Source organism: Uloborus diversus, unplaced genomic scaffold (assembly GCF_026930045.1).
Source record: "Uloborus diversus isolate 005 unplaced genomic scaffold, Udiv.v.3.1 scaffold_13, whole genome shotgun sequence".
Lineage (NCBI taxonomy): Eukaryota > Metazoa > Arthropoda > Arachnida > Araneae > Uloboridae > Uloborus > Uloborus diversus.
In genome coordinates this window covers 1,531,876-1,554,182 of record NW_026557987.1, presented here as the reverse complement: position 1 = coordinate 1,554,182, position 22,307 = coordinate 1,531,876, and the positions used below count along the sequence as shown (strand labels likewise).

General features: G+C 32.3%; 1 protein-coding gene across 1 annotated transcript in view; it reads right to left on the bottom strand.

Moving 5' to 3' along the window:
* The window catches only part of LOC129232615 (uncharacterized), a 50,652-nt gene extending 28,610 nt beyond the window's left edge, over positions 1–22,042 (bottom strand). Inside the window, exons 1-7 of the mRNA XM_054866747.1 lie at positions 21,961–22,042; positions 18,514–18,641; positions 11,233–11,325; positions 11,099–11,147; positions 8,386–8,513; positions 6,993–7,041; positions 1,087–1,214 (exon numbers count right to left, since the gene is read on the bottom strand). Of these exons, the coding sequence (XP_054722722.1) occupies positions 1,087–1,214; positions 6,993–7,041; positions 8,386–8,513; positions 11,099–11,147; positions 11,233–11,325; positions 18,514–18,641; positions 21,961–22,042 (657 nt within the window). The remainder of the gene's footprint in view (positions 1–1,086; positions 1,215–6,992; positions 7,042–8,385; positions 8,514–11,098; positions 11,148–11,232; positions 11,326–18,513; positions 18,642–21,960) is intronic.
* Positions 22,043–22,307: the final 265 nt, after the last annotated feature.

Here is a 22,307-nt window from a genome sequence, read left to right as displayed (position 1 = left end):
CTGCTTATCCGAGGTTGTTCTGCCACCTTATACTGCGGATAATTGGGAGTTAACAGTACTTAAGCTTAAGTTCACAACATCATGTAAAATACAGCCTCTTGCATTTTCTTTTTGTGGAAAACACAAGCAAGTATTTAAGTGCTTTATTTTATCAATTTCTATTTTTTAAACAAGTTGTAAAAAAGAAATAAGAGGTATAGTTATCAAATAACATTTCTCACAAGAAAACTTTCTGGCCTATTTAAATGATTGCAAGAGACATAAAAAAGCATTACCACCAGGGTTGGGTTTTGGACTGTCCAAAACTGGTTTAGGACAGGTGGTTTTTATCGTCCAAAACTTTCTTAAACTGTCCAAAAGTACGCTGACACTAAATGAGTATTAATCAATTCGTATTTAATGAAAATATTTGTAATGCAGAAATATATATATATATAATTAAGCTTTAATTAATGAGTATTTTAAAATATTTTTCTCTAAAATGTTCATAAAAAATATTTTATTTAAAAAAATTACCAATACCTCTATTACATAAAAGCTTCTTCATGTAACAATTGGTTGAGTTAGGAAAGGAAACTCACAACACTACCAAGACAATTAATTTCAGTTCTAGCCATAACTCCAAGGAATGTTATCAAATGTACAATATTTAGGTCCAGCAAAAAAAAAAAAAAAAATTTTTTTTTAATCATAGATTAAAGAACAATAAATTGATGATTAAATGTATGCACTAATATTTTAAAACTTGTGCAGTTTTTTTTTTTTAAATTCATATTTTTATTTACCACACAAACCCTCCAAAAATGAGACCTCCTCAAAAAAATATGAAAATGCCCCTAAAAACAAACCTCCTAAAATTTCAGTGATGCAGCCTGTGCCATGACATAAAATCTATTATTAATGACTTACACAAAAGTGCGCTGTGGAAACATCTCCCCTATATCATAAAAAGTATCAGAATACGATTAACAGACAAACAATTAACAATCTTGCAGGTAGCATGGTAGAACTAGAACAATCACTTTAATAAGCTCTTGATAAACTGGAAGCGTTAAAAAAGAAAAATTTTCATGGATTGGCACTTACCACTTTGTTACTCAGTTTAACTCTCTGCTTTTTAGTTGTCTTTCGTGCATTGACGATATCAGAGTTCTTTTCACTAAATTTGGATGTGAATTCATTTGCTTCATTTACAACAGATTCTATACAAGCGTCTGAAAAGGAAAATAAAATATATCAATGAAGCAAACAAATATCATAATTTTTATTTTGAAAAAATTTTGAACAGTCTCAAACAGAATGATTGACTAAAAAAAGGGGGGGGGGGGTTACACTAGAACATGGTTAGGCATCGTCAGAAATAATAATCTAAAACTAAGTATTGTGATGAGGCCTAGTATATGTTTCTAGGCATCAAAATGAACACCATAAGTGCCATTTTAATGAATCAAACAACAAACACATGTATTCTAAATATTTATAAAAAAAAATATCAAATAGAAATGCTGAACATTGGCAATAGCATAATTAAAAAAGGTCTGTAAAATATACAAAAGATTTATTTTTAAAGACAACTAGGGGGCTCCGCCCCTCGCTCCTTGACATGCTCCATATCACTTAAATAAAAAAACATTTCAAGAGTTCATTGTTTAAATTAAATGCTTTTTTTTTCTGGGTGTATTTTCCACCTCCAGATCAGTCACTTCCTATTCCGGGCTGATGAGTCTTAATAAGCACGAAACTGCAGTCCTCGGATGGAATGACTGAGCTTGGCAATGTATTTTATGTAATTAAATGCTTACTTCTTTTAAGTACTGTATTTTCTTAAAAAACAATTAACTATCAATAAAACGATTGAAAGCACAAATTTGGGAAACAATATGAATGAATTATTAAAACAATAAATAAAATAAGGTAATTTAAGACTAGCATACATTAAAATAGCTTTCATCTTTCAAAATGCTTGAAACATTTGCAGGATGCAAAAGGATTCAAATCTCAAGTACGGCATGGTAATTTTCAGCAAAGCATATACGGTAAAACCTGCCTACAACGATACTGTTGGGACCTAAAAAAATATTATTATAGACAGGTTATCGTTATAGACAGTTTGATTAATTATGCCGACATTTTGCTGGGACCAAAGAAAAAATTGTTTCAAATTATGTAAATAGTAACTATTTTTGTAATTAATTTGTTGTAATCTGGCTAAATTTCGTATTTATTCAGGGGTAGAAGTGATCGACTTGTCGCATATAGGACATTTTCCACAAGAAATATAGGACACACATTATATGAATAGCTTCGCTATGAAAAAAGGAATTATATATATATATATATATATATATATATATATATATATATATATATATATATATATATATATATATATATGTTATTTTATTATTCTTATCAATGATTTTGTTTAAAAAAAAAAAAACCCTCAAATAAATTATAACTTACACCTAAAACGACTTCCTGTAATTGAAAAAATTAATTTTTGAAAAAACAGTGCACTTTATGGACAAAAAAAAAGTGAACAAAGTGAAATCTATTGATAATTAATGCAGCAACTCACAAGTTTTGCAGAGATAGAAGTGTCACAAATATAGTTTATATTAATAAATAAATAAAAACCGTGTTTGTGTTGAGAACTAACCGGAAATAACCAATGCTTTGTAGCACAAATATACAGATATTTTGTGCTATAAAATTCCACAAAAAGAAAATATTACAAAAAGAATATTAGAACATTTCGATCAGAAAATGAACAGAACACAAAAATATACCCAGCGAAAACCAGGCTGGAAAACAAAACAAACGGCTGTTGCCAAACACAAAATCCTAAAAGCGACTTCAGACTTCGTTCTCGAAACTCCACCTACTACAGTGACATCATATTGCTGTAGCCAATGAGAGAAGATGCTTGTTGCAGGATTTAATCAGTTGTGTTTTTTAATTTGAAATTCGTCTGCACACGTACTTTCGACGAAAAATCCGAAGTCAGATAGTTTATTTACTGTTGTTTTACAGAAATAAACTGAATAAAAAACAGGAATATAGGACGATTTTGATATTTTTTTGAAAATATAGGAAATATAGGATATATAGGACCACTTCAACCTCTGTTTATTCCATTATTTTTCATCTAAAATAATCTTAGTAATGTAACCTGTAAATAGTTTCTTGTTATAAATATACAACCCACCAACATTCCTATGATGTATATGGTCCCCGGATAACATTTGTGCCGAGAGCATGTATTTGGCTTTGTATTTTTGCGTATTTTGAAGTAAATGTGTGTGTGACCGTTGAGTTTATGGTGTTTAATTGATATTTTCTTAGTTGCTGATGATTGATTTAGCAGCTGCTAAGGATATTTCTTGTACATAGTTGTAAATAAATCTCCTGTGCTTTTCTCAAGAACTGTGTTGTCATTCAATGAAAGTGTGAAGTGGCAACGTGTAACAATATTGTTATAGACAGGTTTATTGTAATTCACCAAATTCCAAGCCACGCTTACTCTTTTGAACACTAGGTGGCAGGGCTGCACGGGGTCACTCAAAACTTCCGGCGGAAGTCTTATTTGTATTGCTTCTTACGACGAATTGCTCTGTTTACGTATCTGTAATTTGATTGAATTTTTTAAATTAATCATGAATTTCAAAGGCGCAAAATTTTCGTAAAAAGAGAGGATGTTGTTCTGCTTTCGGGTACAGCATGAGGACAGGAGCAAATAAGATGTCAGAAATAAAGATGTTCAAATTTCTGAAGGTCCTGATCGTCGAATCAAAGCCAATGCTTTAAAGCGAAAGGATTGAATCTTAATGAATATTATGCAGTAAACACACTTTGTGCGAGGTATTTACGAGCTGGAAACATTCACCTTAATTTCATCAGCTTTGTATTTTTACTGTAATGTGTGAAGATCTATATTGATCTATATTAAATTGATTATTAGAAAAACTCAACCTGAACAATTTTTTATTTGCTTCCTGCAAAGCTGAAAGTTTCCAGTGTTTTGAAGGGTTTCAAACAGTTTGATTTGTGTGATTAAAATAAAGAACCACTATTCATTACCTCATGAGAAAAAAACTTCCCATAGCTCGAACTATCAATAACTCGAACCATTTAGCCCGACTCTTGGGACTTCGAGTTATTGACGGTACTTTAATATTAGGCGCTCTAATTGTAAACAAATTTAGATATTCGACAATCGGTAAACAAACTCATTAATTAAAGTTATAGTATAGTATCATAGTACAGCTATTGGTATTACATTCAAAGCAATTTTAACGCAGGAGAAAGCACTCGGAGTAAATTTAAATTTTGTTATCTTTCAATTTTTTTTATGCCTATCAATCTTGCTACAGAAGCAAGTTGATTAAACAAAAAAAAAAGTGATGAACAAATATGTAATAAAATATATTAAATATCAAACCTGAAAATTAGATAGCAACTGTAATAAGTGTGTGTGAACTGAAAAGCTACAACAGGAGAATTGATTGAATATGACACCAAAACTCCCTGTCATAGCCATTCTGTGTGAACACAGTGCAGAAAAGCTTCCATCTTTGAAAAAATAGCTTCAACTTAAGAATAGGAATTACAATTCACAACGTACTTGCAATCCAGTAGATTTGTGATTCTTGAAAGCAGACTTTGTATCAACTTTATTTCTGTTTAGGAGGTATTCATAAATGCTTATCATTGAAATCGCGGTAATGATCGACAAACGAAGACTCGTTTTTTTTTTTTTTTCCCTTATTTCTGTATTTAAAGGATCAGGAAAATCAGATCCGTTGATCGACAATTTTTGAGAATAGCAAAGCCTATTATACTCATTTCATGCATTAAAATACGCAAAAGACATGATTCTACTTAGAACTGAAAGAAAACAAAAGTGCCTGAACACTGTAAACATCAATCGTTAGTAATAGATTCGCCAACCATATACTAAAGGATCGGTAAGGTCACAGCCATTGAAAGATAATTTTTAACAATAACTAAGTTTGTCTTTCTTATTTAATGCATTGAAGTACGCAGAAAACATTATTCTGCTTTTTAAAGAAGCACAACAAAATCGCTTTCGCTATGAACACCTATCTCTAGCAATGGAGATTGGCGCTTAACCGGAAATAAGACTCGCTACTTCCGGTCTACGTCAGTGGTTTGTTTGTTTATTTAGGATATTTGGTGAATAGGCAGAGTTGTTATACACGGGTGTCACGGTATTCATCTTTTTTCCAAATTTAGGTGGAATCCTCTGTTAGGTAAAAGAAATTATTCTTGGCACAGATTTAGCACTATTGCATGGAAAAATTCAATTAATTATTTTTTTTTTTAAACATCTGGAATATTAGGTCAACTACGAAATCTGTGATATCATCATAAATATGAATATGATATGATTGTACACAGGGTGGCGACAGGAACTGTGAAAAAAAGTTCCCTGACTTTTCCCTGATTAAGTTCACCAAATTTCCCTGATTTACGTTACCAATGATAATGGTTTTCTTTCTTTGCTCTACTTGAAATCCATTGTATGTTTGTATTAAATGCAGTATTTTAAGCATTTTAAGTTGTGTAAAGTTGTTGAACTAAAGATATATTTTAAAAAGATGCTACTTTTTTAATAAAATGGTTAAAAAAAAAAACAAGACAATTTTTTTGGAAGGAAAGAAAAACCAACAAGACAGTACATTAAATTTTTATACATGGAAAGATTATAGAAAATTCAAAAAAAAAAAACTTTACTTCCAGAAACCACTTAGCATAAGAAATTTAAGAAACTATTAAAATTACTCTTAAAAACATATGTGTATTTATGATAGAACTAAAAAGTAATTGAAATTATTTTGAACTAAGTTTTCAAACAGTATAATTGTTGCAAGAATAACAAGTAATAGTGAAAGAATAGAAGTAATGTAGTTATTCTTATCTAACTAATTGACATATTTATGCAAAATAGATGAAACCATTTGACATCCATTCATAGGGAGCTTTTCTCTAATCAAGAATATAGGTTTTAATGAATGAATACAGCATTTTAGCAATAAAAAAATTAAAATATTTACTTAAGTTCACAAATTAACTCTACTTCAAATGATTTCTGTATGTAACGAAAAAAAAAATTTAGATTGCTTTGGTAACAAACAACTTTGAATGCAAGAAAAAAAAAGCAATTAGTTAATATCAAAATATATAAAAGAATACAACTTGGTAATAAAATTAAAAAATTACTTAAGTCTGAAGAAAAGAAAACCTTTATAATCTGCGGTGACAACAAATAGTATAACGGCAAAAAACAAAGTTTTTTAATTGAAAGTTCAATTTTAGCAATTAAATTAAAAACCCAAAGAAGTAATAACTTTTAAGCTTTTATAGTATTAATTCAAAAACCACCAAAGATTTCTTCTTGAAATCATGATTACAGTACTTAATTACTTGGAGACGATGGAATAAAGGCAACGGAGCTAAGGCATTAATGAAGGCTTCCTCTTTGCCTGTATGGTTGTTTATTTTACGTAGCATTGAAAGCGTAAAAGGAAATTTCAAGCTAGGTAAAATAAACAACCTAACAGACACAGAAGCAATCTTAATAAGTTCATCCTGTGGTTAATAAGTGACATTCAATACTTTGATGTAGAGGAAAAAAGATGCACAAATATGCGGCAGTGTATAATCGCACCTCATTAATTTTACTTTTTTTGAACAGATAATTGGCGGAAAATGCGTAGGGAATTAGAGTATTTAATTTTGTAAAGCAAAAAAAAAAAAAAAAAATTTCTTCATAAAATCAATTTTCCCTGATTTTTTGTTATTTTTTCAAAATTCCCTGATATTTCCCTGATTAATAAAGTTCCCTGACTTTCCCCTGATCTCCCTGATCTGTCGCCACCCTGGTACATGTACAATATACCAGAAATTTGAGAAAATATTCTAAGAAGAAAAAAGCTGTAAAATGGAAAACCAAATGTCCTTAAACTCACCAATAGAAGATGTAGAAGGCACCTGCGTAACTGAACTCGGAGAATTAGTCTAAAGAAAACATGAAAAATAAAACTACAAGAACTTGAACTGAGCCAAAAAAAAAAAAAAAAAAAAACTAAATATTTTGCAAAGAATAACATTAATAAATAAATATATTAAAATTATTCGTCTAACCCCTTTAACACATTAAGCCAGACAGTTCAGAGCTAAATGTTTCTATTTTAATGCACTTTTGGTTTTCTACAAATTAACTGAGAAGTGTTTAAATTTTGGTTTCATTGAAAAGTAATGCAAAAAAGTTGTATTTTAAGTTTAACTGTAAAACTGTGCTCCTAAAATTTGATAACAAAATTAAAAGCTTTAATTTTGCTTTTAATCACTACCGTTTAGTGAAAGTAACAGCTGAAAACCACTTTGCTTTGTGCTCCAAACCACAGCTAGCGGGTTTAAGAAGATGTTATATTTCTAAACGTAAATAATTAACATATCAAACTTCGTGAAAAACACAACCTATTCTTCTTGCTCAAGTTAATTATAACCAAATGTAAGGTTTAGCTAAGCATTCCAATTATTCTTCAAATAAATTGGATAAATGCATAACAACAATTATCAAATGCAAAAATGCAAGGAGGGGGGAGACTGAGATGAGAAATCATGTGAATCAGAAAAAAAGCTTTTTTTTACAGACAAGATACCATATTTTCCTGTACATTATCCATGGCAGCGTATAATCCGTACATCTTAAAATCGGCCAGAAGAAAAAAAAAATCTTTGTATAATTCATGGATAATACGATGCAAATAAAAAGAAGTTTTGATGTAACATACAATTTTAGCATTTAAGTTAAAAACATGACGAAGTAATAACTTTTGAAGTATATTCAATATTAAAAAACAAAATAATCTATCTTCTCGAAATTGTCATTATAGTACACTAATTACTTGAGAACAAAGAGTCAAGAAAAGAGCAAACGGTCTAATCTTGTGCATAGGAAGGCATCTTCCTTTACTGTATGTAGTTTATTTTACATAGCCTGAATCAGGAAAGAAAATCATTCAAGCTATGTAAAATAAACAACACACAGGCAGGGTTTACGATCTCTAACAGAATAATATTAGCGCTATGTAAAATAAACAACATACAGACAGGGTAACGAAATCTAATGGCAAATCCTGCAATAAATATTGAGGTTCAAAGTGGTGTTGTTGAGAAAAAAATGCAGATATTCCGCTGCAGCGTATAACCCGCACCTCATTAATTTTACGCTTTTTTAACAGATAATCCATGGATTATATACAGGAAAATACATAACAATAATTCATGGCACAATATTATGAACAAATGACATGCTGCAAACATTAAAAGATGAAAAATCAAGAGAGTGCTACTTACTCGTTGACCAGATAATTTATCCCTCTCAGTTTCAGTTGTTATAGGTACACTGGAAATATCAGAAGACTTTTCATTACAGTTAGATGTTGTTTCAGTTGATTCATTGAGAAGAAAATGCAAGTACTCTTCTAAAATAAAATATATAAGGAAAAAAATAGTATGAATACCTGAAAAGATTAACAAATATTATACATTTTATGTTTTAACTTTTATGTAAGAAGAGCACAGGCTCAAATCTATACATATAAGAGAATTCATTGATTACATTAAAGAAAGGGAAACAATAAACGAAAGTAATAATAACGGCAGGGTACGCGCTAAGGTGCAGGAATGTGCGATTCCCGCAACTTTTTCCAAAATCCCATTAAATAAAAATCCTTTTGCAGGTTTCGCTGATCATCTTTGCGGACATTTCATTAGGAAGATCGTAAAATTTTTCATTTTGGATTTTTCTATTTTTCATGTTTATTTTATGAAGGTAGTCAATATAAAATGAATGGCTCCACTGATAATTTTCAACTACCATCTTATCGTTAATGAACAGAAGAACCTGGGCATTTAGCCACAACAAAACATAAATAGAAGATTGAGAATAACTTTACTATATTGTTTGAATTTACTGCACGTTTAAACATCTTTTGAAACTTTGAGTTTATCTTCTAGTCGCACCAAACCGTATCTTTTTACCAATTTTGCATTGAAGCTGTATCAAAGTACCTTTTTTTGCAAAATCAAAATTTTTGGCCTTTCTTTTCCTTTTATCCAGCCATTGATATATTTTTATAACAAATGACAGTACTTCATTAGCACACCATTTAGTAAATGAGTGTTTAAAAAAAGAATCCCGCCTATGTAGCAGAACTTAGAGAGTTCAACATTAATTTTTCTTCAAAAAATTTGATGATGCATCTAAAATAAAAAGATGCACTTATTCAGTCAACAAATGGAACGTTTTCTTTCGATTCAAAGCTCATTAACAGGATTCATACTCAACTTTAAAAATCAAAAGTAAGGAGTTTTTAAGGAGTTTTGCATTAGTTCATTATATTTTTTAAGGACTAGTTACCTGTTTAAAGATGTATTTTTTAAAACTTATTTCAGAAAAAATATGTACAACTTTAATATTATTTACTTTTGTTTTCATACAAAACATTGAACGCACAAACATACTAAATTTATAGTAAAATAATAAATTTATAGTGCATTTACTGCATTTTCTTTGACGTGAGCCGCATCGGAATGAAATTCAAATACAAGGGGGGGGGGGGGGGTACATAAAAGAATTTTGTAGAAGCAAAAAAAAAACCCTTTAGAATGGTACTTTAACAAATCTACAAGATGTTATTTTACAAATAACTATCTACATAATCGTCGTCATAAATTTGGAAAAAAATTTCGGATGTGGGGAAAAAAATTTTCTAACGAAAAAATCAGATTTCCGGTATTAACAGACGAATAAATAGCGGAATTTTGGTAAAATTAGGTACAACGTAATCACTTCTATCGGATTAGAGATAGAAAAACATCTTTAAGATCATGTAGAATAAAAAATAAGGAGTTTGTAAGCAGATAATAGCAAAATTCAGGAAATTTAAGGGCCCTTATTTTGTTTTCCTTAAAAGCAGGAGTTTGTAAGGAGCGTACGAACCCTGATTAAATTAGCAAGGGCGCCCATATGCAAAATATTAAGGGGGGGGGGCTCAAAAATTTTCCCCACGGTTTAGCAGAATATTTTTCCCATAGAAACCAATTTCAGTACAGATTAGAGATATTAAAATATGACATTTTTAATAATTAATTCATTAATGGCTGGAAAAGAATTTTTTATACATTTTTGCAAAGAAAAAAGCACTAAAAGCAAGGAAGTTTTCATTTCTAAGGGGGGGGGGGCTCTTGAGCTCACCTTACCCCCCTATATGGGAGCCCTTGTAAATTAGTGCTACATAATATGAAAGTACATTGTTCAAATCAATACTTCTCTTAAATTTTCAATCAAAAAAAAAAAAAAAAAAAAAAAACAACACCCACTTCAATTTTAAAAACTCCACTTAAAATTTTGGCCTGAGTGAGAGATCCTACCGTACTTTTTTCTGGTGTGAATTCTGAATAAAGACACATGGACAAAGTGAAAAGGTGAAATGTTTACTGAATGTACATAAAAAGAATTTGCACATGTTAGTTAAAATGTGTGCATTTACCTACATTCAGTGAATCATCGCAGATATTTTTTATTTCTTTGAAAGTGTGAAATGGTGCAAATAATCCTCCTACAGATACTGTTTGACCACGAATTGTATGTAAATTGGCAATCTGCCAAGTAAAGACTAAGGGGAGACAAAAATAGTTACCATGGAAACAAGGAAAAGAAAATATTTTCATTTCGTTCAGGAACGTAAAAGCAAAATGGTAAGCTCAAAACTTTGTTGTGAATAAATAAATCAATTAATTTTTGCTGTGAGAATACAGATCGAATATACTTCAGATTAAAAAAATGTTGTTGTGAGCAAATTGATTTTTCCAAAACTAAGGCTAAATAATAGAGACGCAAAAGTGCACATCTGTAGCAAACCAACTAACACCCCTATAAACTAATAGATCCTTCCATTTCCGCCTATAAACTGGATAGTATTAGCCTTTCTAAGTAATCGATGGTCAGACTAATCAGGAGTTTACTGTAAAACAAAAAGAGGAAAAACTAAAGGAACGAACTCACCTACAAAAGATGTAGAAGGCTGTTTTGCAACAGGGCTCAGAGAATCATCCTACAACAAACATAAATTATAAAAATCAAAAAACAAAACTCTAAAAGAGTGACTTCAAGATCCAAAAAGCAAAATTTCAACTTACATCGATTTGAATTATATCAGACGCTGGTGATGGTTTTGGTTTATTTATTTTATTCGATTGATGGCTGCTCACAGTCTCTTTCTTAGCTGGAGACTAGAAAGAAAATGAAAAGCATTTAAAACTGCAACAGAATATTTTTCATACAAATATTATGCGACTGTTTAGAATGCCAGAAAAAAATTTATCCTTACAATGCATAACTAATTATAGTTACTTCTTATTCTTGCTTGATGGATGAATATATTAATAAAATAGACTGCTATCTCTCCATGATCAAACAACTGATTGTTTCGAATGTAATTTTTATCACCCACATGATTGCTTTGAGCCAGAGAAACATGGCTTTTTGATTGAAATGTGCACCATACTTGGCCAATTAGCAATAATTTACAAAAAAAGCAATCAGTTTTAAAAATAGAAGATAAATATTTAAAAAATAAAATCAAAAATTTTAATCTTTTTTAAGGTTATAACCATCAACATTCAGAGAAATAAAAAGCTGGAAACCACTCCACAGTGCAATGTTTAGTTTCATTCTGTATGATTGAAAAATTAAAAATTACGCATTACATAACCAATCTAAGTGTTAGGGAAAAACCCATTTTATCCAACACATTAGTGATCAAAAATATATCAAACCCCGGCAAGAAAAATAACCCAATTCAAAATTCGGGGAAAACGTACTAGCTATTGGTTTGAAATCTAAATTTAATGCTCTTTCTTGACACATAACTCACAAAGTTAGCTTGCATAACTGGTGTGCGGTAGTTCATAAACGATATAATTGATAATGACACGCAGGGTTGTCAGACGTCCCGGATTTCAAGGGACAGTCCCGTGTTTTGAAAAATTGTCCCGCGTCCCGGGGAATTTTCATATGGGATGGCTAAAGTCCCGTATTGTAGCTAATAACAATATTTTACGAAACAAGACATTATTTTATGGGAAAAAAATAAAGTAGAACACAAAATTAAATAAAGAGCAATAAGAAATTCACGAGGCAGCAAACGCAAAAATTGTTTTTGTTTTGATTTGGTTTGCATGTTTTTGTTTTGGCGGCAGACCATGAAGCTTACTCATTCAGATTTTCCCATTGGCTGGTATGGCATTAAACTAATTAGTTCCTGTTCCTATCAACGTTGATCTGTATGCTGAACATCGTTGATCTGTATGCTGAACATCGCAGCAAACGCAAAAATTGTTTTTGTTTTGATTTGGTTTGCATGTTTTTGTTTTGGCGGCAGACCATGAAGCTTACTCATTCAGATTTTCCCATTGGCTGGTATGGCATTAAACTAATTAGTTCCTGTTCCTATCAACGTTGATCTGTATGCTGAACATCGTTGATCTGTTTGCTGAACATCGCAGCAAACGCAAAAATTGTTTTTGTTTTGATTTGGTTTGCATGTTTTTGTTTTGGCGGCAGACCATGAAGCTTACTCATTCAGATTTTCCCATTGGCTGGTATGGCATTAAACTAATTAGTACCTGTTCCTATCAACGTTAATCTGTATGCTGAACATCGTTATATTGCTTGCATTATTCTCTGAGATAGAGTTCCTCCATAATTATTCTCACCCATAAACATACAGAGGAATCTTCCGAAAGCTATTAAAACATGGTTGTTTATCACCCCTTAAAAATACAGCATAACCAGTAATTGCACTCAAGCTGAAAAAGATCCCCCCCCCCTTTTCACTCCTAGAAGCCTGTCCCGTATTTACTGTTCTTAAAGCTGGCAACCCTGATGACACACCATTTTTTAAATTTCATAATTTAGAAGAAAATTTTGCAAACTTTAAATGTGCGTCATTAATTTAGACAACCAAAACTAACCAGTAAATATCACATCATAAGTCTTTTGTGCATATTGTAATATTTTGAGACTAAATTTCTTTTTTCTTCAATGCTGCTTTTTCTTTCTCTCTCTCTTTTTTTTTTTTTTTTGTTGAGTTCAGGCCCAGACCGACTACAGACTTTACCAGGACTTTAGCGGGCACCCTCTCAAAAGGTGCACTTCTGTTGTTTTTTTATTTTCCAAAACAATGTTTTAACAATATGGAAATGAATTATGTGGAAGCAGGAAGTGCTTTTGAATGTGATTGTGGAACTTAATACAGTGAAACCTCCGAATAGCGGACAGTCAAGGGACCAGAAGTTTTGTCCGTTATTGGGAGGTGTCCGCTATTAGGAGGAACTACTTAATTTACCTTTTTCAAAATGGGCTGTTGTTCCCTTTGTAGAACACAATCGAAACAATTGCGAAAGGTTTACTACATTTTACGTCAAGAGTAATTAATCTGTTTTTTCTTAATAAAGGTATACTGACAGCACACACTTGTCTTAAAAAGCATTTAATCAATTAAAGTAATCAGTTAAAACAGTTTGACATCTCTTTTTTGCATTACAAGCCTGTTTCTCAATATAAATATTTAAATCATTTACCTTAGCAAGTCCTTCAGTGTCCCCTTTGCTCAGGAAAAAGTTTTTCAATTCTTTACTGTATTTCAGTGCTTCCGAAAATTCTCTACTTTTTATGGTTAATTTATTTTATCTCGAGTATCACTATTGCATGATTGGCAATATGACCTTGAATATGGGCAAATCTTTTTCATATCTAAAAATTAAACAACCCAACGAAACCACGGCGCCATAAAGCCGCCTACTACCGGCGCCGGTCTGCTCAATTGCATCTCCCGAGAGCCCCAGTTAGAAAAAGCGCCCAGTTTCCTCTTTTTTATCGTAACTTTTAAATAGTTATTGTGTACAAAATTCATTAAAATCTTAAGAAAAATGTACGTTAATTGTTAGACTGACATCAGTTTTCACTTATCTTCTTCAATACTCTCAAAACTAGCCGTAACAAAATAATGACTTTTTTTTCTTTTTCATTTTTTGCTGCTCGCAAAAAGTACCATGTCTTTTAGTTTTTTTTTCTGCCCCCCAACTTTTAAGCCCCAATTGCTGCCTCTGCCCATTACCACCCTTTTAATTCCAAGAAATAGTGATAAGGAAATGACGGGGGGGGGGGGATATCAGTTGTGGAGGATGAAAAGCTTTGTAAGGCAAGCAGTTACTAAGATATTCTGTGAAAAGCAAAGGAAATTTTTTGTGAAATAACTGTCCGTTATTCGGAGTGTCCGTTATTCAGAGTTAATTACATGGAATGGCCTATATTGAGGGACTGGGACTTGCAAAAATGTCCGTTAATTAGAGGTGTCCGTTATTCGGGAGTGTCCGTTAAGGGAGGTTTCACTGTAGTAATTTAAATATCTTAGCTAAGATTCAAAAAAGATTAAGTTGACTATTGCCATGCTTGCCTCCTCTCTTAGATCATACATTGTCTCTTTTTTAAAAAAAATAATTTACTTTTTATTTGAGCAAAAAGGCGAACATGTTTTGTTTTATTTTTACAAATGAGATAGAGTTTTCCCATTTTGCGAAAAATGGAACCGTAGTGGAAACTTAGCTGTCATTACTAAAATTTGCTTTTTTAGACATCAATTTTGAAGATTTCTCCAAAGCAGGGCCTTGAACTCTGCCCTCCAGACTACCTTCACCTAAATTTCATATAAAACAATAAATTAGACATAAGTTCTTAGCATCAAATTTTCTTTTTGTTTTATAAATTAACACTTCTTCATTTATGTAAATTAAAATTTAATAAAGAAACTTTAAATGAGATGCAAAAGAGAGGCGGTTTCAAATATTAGCCCTGCCTCAGAAAAATTGCAGTTCCGGATTTGATAAGATATACTGGTTTTGCGTTGAAAAGAAACATTGAAATTTTAAACAGTATGTGATTGGATCTGAAAAACATAGCTTGATATTTAACTGGAACCTAAATTTTAAACACGTGCAATAGTCAAACAGGGTTCATACTCTATTTGGATGAAAAAATTCCATGACTTTTTCATGACTTCAAAGAAAATTTTCATGACCTCGTTACTCGAAGAGAATATCACTATTTAGTCTCAAACTTGATAATTTTTAGAAATGAGTATTAGCAAAAAACTACATGAATGCCACAGCCTCATTGAAGCACTTACTCGTAACGGGGGAAAATATAAGTGTACACCTAAAAAACTAAACTATTCTTATTTGTCTTCATCATATAAATTTAAGTAAAGTAAAAATGCAGTGAAACGAATAAGATGATGCTTAAATGTCAGATATTTTATTTATAAACAGGCAGAATGATATTGAATGGGACAAAGGTTGAATGAGTCATCACTAAATTTCAATAAATTTGCTTCAAAAGTTGCCTTTTAGTGTCAACAGTGCATTTAATCATCCACGTTACTTGACAGTATTTTGATTCTTTAAAGTAAAGCCACACAGTTTAGTTTTTTATGTTTCTAAATCAGATTTTTTGAAAAAACCATTTAGTAATGAATCAATCTTCTGATTCAAAAGTATACTTGTTTCGTTTACTTATTTGCACATTTTCAAATGCATATAAATTAATAGAAACAGAAATTCCAGAACATGTTTGATTCCTGACATTGAACGTAGCAGTGGGTCACATGGATTAGTTTTGCGGGCCGTATGTTGGACGCTACTGTTTTAGAGTATTAAAATTCCTCTTTTTCTGTATTCTATCGCCTGACTTAAGATCTTTATTTTCTAAAACCTTCAACAAATTAAGATAAACTCTGATAAGTTTAATAATAAAGTTCTTAAGAGTGATGGAATCGAACTCGGATGCAATTGAATTGCTTTTTTTTTTTGAGTGGGGGCGTGGCGAAACTAAGAACATGAAGTTTCGCTACTACAGAATATGAAACATAAGAAGTGTTGAAAATAACAGAAAATTCAAAATAAGTGATGTCCAGGAAGTAAAATCACATCGCAAAAAAAGACAAGCGGCTGCGACAGAAGTGGATGCAATGAGATTTCAAAATTCAGATTTGATTTTGGGATCGTTCAATTTTCCACTTTTAATAGCTTTCATGTGCTATAAAGTTAAATCACTCAAGATTTCTAATGCTCCTTTAGTTACTGTTACTTTCTCTTTGTCCAAGACATTTTTCCATGACTTGAAATAAATTTCCATGACTGTCAATGAAAATTTCAATTTTCCATACCTTTTCCAGGTCTGAAATTCGCTTATTTTTTTTTTCATGACTTTCCAGGAATTCCATAACCCGTACGAACCCTGGTCAAAAATGAAACTCGCAAAAAAATATTTTCCATTTTTTAAAAAAATGTCTGTTGCTTTGATATCATCATCCAAAATGTCCACCATGAAAAGAACCCCAATTTTCGAAATTCTCGATCGTGTTTTGCGATCCTAACCTCAAAGTGTAGAAAATGAGCAAATTACTGTCTTTGAGACAGTTGCGACCCGTTCACAGATGTTCAACCCAAATTTGTCAAAGCTGTAGTTTCTTTCTTTCTTTTTTTGCAACTCTGCAGTATGATATGAGAAAATGTTCAAAATTTTAAAACCTATTGTGCTGTAGATATGCATTGCTTGATAATTGTGAATTAATACCAATATTAAACAATGAAAAGGTAGACAGATTAATAAAAAGAAGTTCATATTTTACTTTTATGGATACGTGATGGATAAAGCTCCAGATTAGCGATCACCGGTTGCCAATTGGCGACCATTTCATTGAAAATGACGACCAAGAACTGAAGTCTTAGTCGCCAAGAGTGGTGATTACAGATTTCTTTATTTGTTAAAAACAATATCGTATATCATGACACACAACACCATTCCACTTCTGAGACGTTCAGTACATCAATCGACTCCATCTAGGCAACGTTCTTCAGAGTAAAATCCCTTAAGGTTAATTTTTTGTGCTCAATACATTAAAAAAAAAAAGACGGCTACCAAAAATCAAAAGTGGCTACCATTTTTAGTGACTCTGTTAGCCAAAGGCTACTATTCAGAATTCCTAGTCTAAAGCTTTAGTGATTGAAAGCAAAAGGCATTCTTACAAAAAACTTTGCCTACTCATTTTAACAACGATTTTTATACACATAGATAGTTTTGAGTCAAGGACGCCCATATAGGGGGGCAAGGGGGGGGGGCTCAAGCCCCCCTTAGAAATTAGAACAAGTGCTTTTTCTTTGCAAAAATGTAAAAACATTTCTTCTGCAGCCATTAATGAATAAGTTATTAAAAATGTCAAATTTTAATATCTCTAATATGTACTGAAATCCGTTTCCATGGGGAAAATATTCTGCTAAACCACAAGGAAAATTTTTGAGCCCGCTCCCTTAAAATTTTGTATATGGGCGCCCTTGTTTTGAGTTGAGTGCTCAAATACATCTTACTGTAAAGCTAAAAATTAGCGGTTGACACATGGCGATTAAAGTTGCAAAAAGTGGCGATTAAACAATGTGTCATCGATCGCCACTCTTGCTCAGTCACTCTACTTGCATTTCCAATCAAATCACATTCCCCCCTCCCCCCGTTCCGATGTATTTCTTTTCTCCCACCGCTAGAGGGAGAAATTCAGCTGCAGTTGCACTTTGAGCCCTGCACATGCCACCTGCCTCGTGATGGCTGCTCAGCGATCATCTGGTGGAAAGCATAAAATTGAAGAAGGAGTCACTTAAAATTACATCATTTTTCGTCAAAAGTATTTTGCGGTTCATTTAAAAATATATAAGTTTGAGATGTTGCTTATAACAGGAAAACATCATAAAGGTCCTTATGGTTTGCAAAATTGTTTACTAATGCTCTAAAACCGAACTTTTTTGAAGGTTAAATTATTTTTTTGTCTCTTCTGTAAAATTTTATGCTTTTTGGTTGTGTCACCTTTCTTGTGTGTGAGCGATATTCCGATGATACTTTTTTAACATTATTAATAAAAGTTTGAAACATAATTGCAGTTTTAAAAAGTGGCCACTAATAAAACTGAGTTTACCGGATACTGGTTACTAACAAAATTTCCCAGTTTTCAGCTTTTTCTTACTGTGGTGGAGGGGTGGTTCTAGTCAACTTTGCCTGGGTCAGCAGAGCTACTAGCCCTGCTAAAATAATATAAATTATCAACAATAACAATAACACTATAAGCTACTTCTCTTGCTTTTCTATAATTCTGCACTAGGAATCAGGAAAAAATACACAATTGTCAGAAACTTATTTTGAAAAGCTTTTTCTAAAAGAAACACTTTGGTGCTAATTGAATACTGATACAAGAAATATGTAAGTCAGGGGGAAAACGTCATGCTTTTATAAATAAAATAATTTGAAGGCACACAAATGCCATGATAAAGCCAGAAGGACACCAGAAGAGAAAAGTCAACATAAATGATACTTACTCTTTTGTAATGCGATTTATTCTTTGGGTTTTTAATTATTTTTTGCATCGGAGAAGCATCAGCAGATACTCTGTTACAGATGGCTGATAATTCATGTGTATAGTTCAGGCAATATTGTTCGCAATCATCTAAAGGAAAAAAAAATTTAATTCATTCAGTATAGTACCATATAAATATTTTCAAAGTTGTTATTCTGCATTTTATTTATTTATTTATTTTTGTATTAAGATGAAAAGATAAATTTCAGCAGAACTAGTTCTTTTTACTTCCTTTTACAAATAGGAAGTATTGTATTCACAAAAAAAATTTCACTCAAAAATCGGCCTTAATTTCCATTTTTCTCACCCTCGAATGAATGTTGAGTTTTTTTTTCTGACCCGATCACACGTGGATATATGCCTAGGAACCTACAGACACACAAAATATCCATTTTGACGACCCCCGAGTTAATTACAACGAATTTTCTCATGACGTCTGTATGTACCTATGGATCTCGCATAACTCAAAAACGGTATGTCCTAGAAAGTTAAAATTTGGTACGTACACTCCTAGTGGGGCCTAGTTGTGCACCTTCCCTTTTGGTTGCATTCGGATGTTCTTAAGGGGGTCTTTTGCCCCTTTTTGGGGGGAAATCATTGTTAATTTTGATGTAAACTCAAGTGATGTTATAATTTGTCGGACACTTGGCGATATATTGCCAGTCTTTTGGTCGCCAAGTTTTGTTGCCAACTTAGCAAGAAATTTGGGTGGTTTTTTAAATTTATTTATTTTTTTTTTAAATTTGTTTCTATTTGACCACTGTTGGTGATATTTAGAGAGTAAACTATTGAATCACATTAAAATTGCCAATAATGGGGAAATGACATTAAATTGGAGTAAAAGGAAGTCATGTGATGCACACATCAGCTAGTTTATAAACAAAGAAAGTCTATGAAATCCCGGAAAAGGGGGAAAATTCTAATGAATGTATATATAGGCACAAAAACTCTATCTAGGTCAGTGGCGAATACAGAAAATCATTTTAAGGGGGGGCGGGGTCATGCTGAAAAATGACCTCCCCCCCCCCCTTATGAACGAACTTACTGGTTATGGGTACGAAAAATTTCTGAAACTGCTTGGAGGTCAATATAAGGCACCAAACCCGCCAGGAATAAGGCACCTTATTGGGGATAAATGTTGTAAATTAATTTCATAAGCAATGAAACAAAGTTGCAGTTCAAATATATGTACATCAGAGCCAGAGTGACGTAAGTCTAAAAATTGCGATATTTTTTTTTTTTTATATGTAGAAGCCTATTCCGCATCAAGCCATGCAAATGCAATTCTTAAAAAAAACATCCTTTTCCATTTTTTACCAGGGTTAAAAGAGTGAGTCCTATGCTTTGCATGCACCAGGAAAAAGTTTTTCCTCTCCTCTGTAAAATTATCATAATATGACTTACGTCCTTCTGGCTCTGAAGAACAGATATTTACTTTCAAAATTAATTAATGAATTGAAAAGATACTGTAATCGTTTACTTTTTATGCCCATAAAGTGTTTGAACACAATGAGGATGGATACTGTTGTCGACAGTTTAGAGAGAGGGGGGGGTCATGACCCCCCATGACCCTCTCCCTGTATCCGCCACTGATCTAGGTACAAAACTGAGCATCTCAGCAATCTTAATTTAAACTTTTTCTTTAAATTTTAGTTTGTCAAAATATTAGAAATTTTTCTTGACTTTCCGGTGTTAGGGAAATGATATTAATTATACTTACTTATTTTTATGTGAGGGGGTTCTCCATACCTTCTCACTACACTGAAAAAAAATGTTGCACCCAAAAACTTTCGTTTATTCTAACAAAAGTGGTGAGAAAAGAGAACAAACTTTTCAATTAGCAATTAAATTCACAGTGAAAAGAAAATTTTCATCAAAGAAATGGTTTCAACCAATTTAACTGTTGCCAATAATTTCTTTTGCAGTTTTTTCAAGAATTTCATCGAACATTCTAATGACAATATGCAAATTAAATGGAACGTCAGTGAGGATGTATTTAAGCGGTGGACATCCGTTCATCGATCTCTCTCTCTCTCGCTTCCTCCATGATGATGCCTCCGGTATAGTTTCTGAAGTGGGCTGGCTGCCTAGGTTTCTGATGATCATCTGGCTGGAGATAGATTGACAGCCAAATCAATTTTTGCTGAAGGTGTACGCTAGGCAGGCCGGTTTTCTGTGTTCCGTTCCTGATTTGTGCCACAAATTACCAGTGTCAAGATAGTTCAAGGCTTCAAGACTATTTATCAAGATGGATTTTTATGGAGCACCAGTGGTATATACGTTTTTCAATTATGGTAAAATTCCTGCTTTTTTTTTTATTGCTGTATTTAGGATTCTATACGAATTTTACTTTAAAAATTTAAAATGTTTGTTAACATGATGTATTTTTTATTGAACTAATAAATGTTAATCACTTACTTAAATATGCTTCCTAATTTGACTCAACCAAGACACATTTGTAAGGTCCACTAAAACTTTTAATAGTTTCTCCTAACATATTGCTTATTTTATGGCGTTTTTTGATTCCTGTCATCCAAGCCAGAGTATGCTGTATATTTGAGGGGGGAGATACCCAGGGGTGCTCATCCCCATTCCAAGAGCAAGGACGTACCTCTCTCCTCCCGAAAATATCGCAGACCTGTCTTACCAAGAGTAAGACTGCCCCCTCCCCCACCAAAAAAAGAGAAATACACTCCTCAAAAACAACTCTCCTTAATTTCAGGGGCTTCCTGTGCTGTGCATCCACCCCCCAGGTGGGCATCCCTGGGATAATCATAACATGGAACATGTGGCTCAATTTCAAAATTCTTCGCTAAACTGATTTCAAAAAACTTTTGATTCATTTCTTAACTCGGAAAGAGAAATCCAGTTAAAAACAGATTTAACAAAAAAAAAAAGAAAAACTAAATGTGTGGGAAGAGAGCCTTTTTTTGAAAATTGCACCACTGAAATTAATCACTAATAAAAAATCATTCTAAGAAAAAAGTCACTGAAACAATAAAAAAATTAAGCATCTGTTTTTATTATTTATTTATAAATATATTAATAAATAATAACAAATTTCAGCAGCAATGTGCTTTTTTTCCTCTCCACATGTAATGCTAATTAATAAAAATCTCTTTGTTTTTTTCATATTGTATACAGTAGACACTCGTTTTACGCAGTTGTTACGTTCCACGGAAATGCAGCGTAAATCAAAATCGAGTAAACTGAGACTTAATAGTAGGGTTGAAATAGGAGTTAGGTTCTGTAGATAAGAAAAATACTTCATTGTAGTGATGACTAATTGGATAATAAGTTTAATGTGTACTTATATCGGTTTTTGTGCAAAACATGCAAAAAGAAAACATAAAGTAATTTCGTGTTCTGTTAATAAAGTGGAGCTGCCAATGGTAGTCATTATGACTACCATTATGGCAGTCATTAGGAATTTTTCTCTGTAATTCTTTGCAGAGCATTAACGCATCCTTGACCACTTGAGTCATTTCCATGATAGAATCTTCCTTCACTAACAAATCAGAAGGATCATTTCTATTGTCTAGGAATGGCACAAAATTTTCAATGTAAACGTTTTTGGTTGTGTGTCAACGATGTCGGTATCTTCATTGGTTTTGGCCTCCTTTGTCACTCCTAAAAGCTCTACTTCCAATGAGTTCTGAACTGTGTGAGTTTAATAACTTGACTTCTGGAAAGAGCTTTGGAACCAATTACATAAAATGTCTCCGGCGGTCCAAGCTCTATTATTAGCAGGCCAAA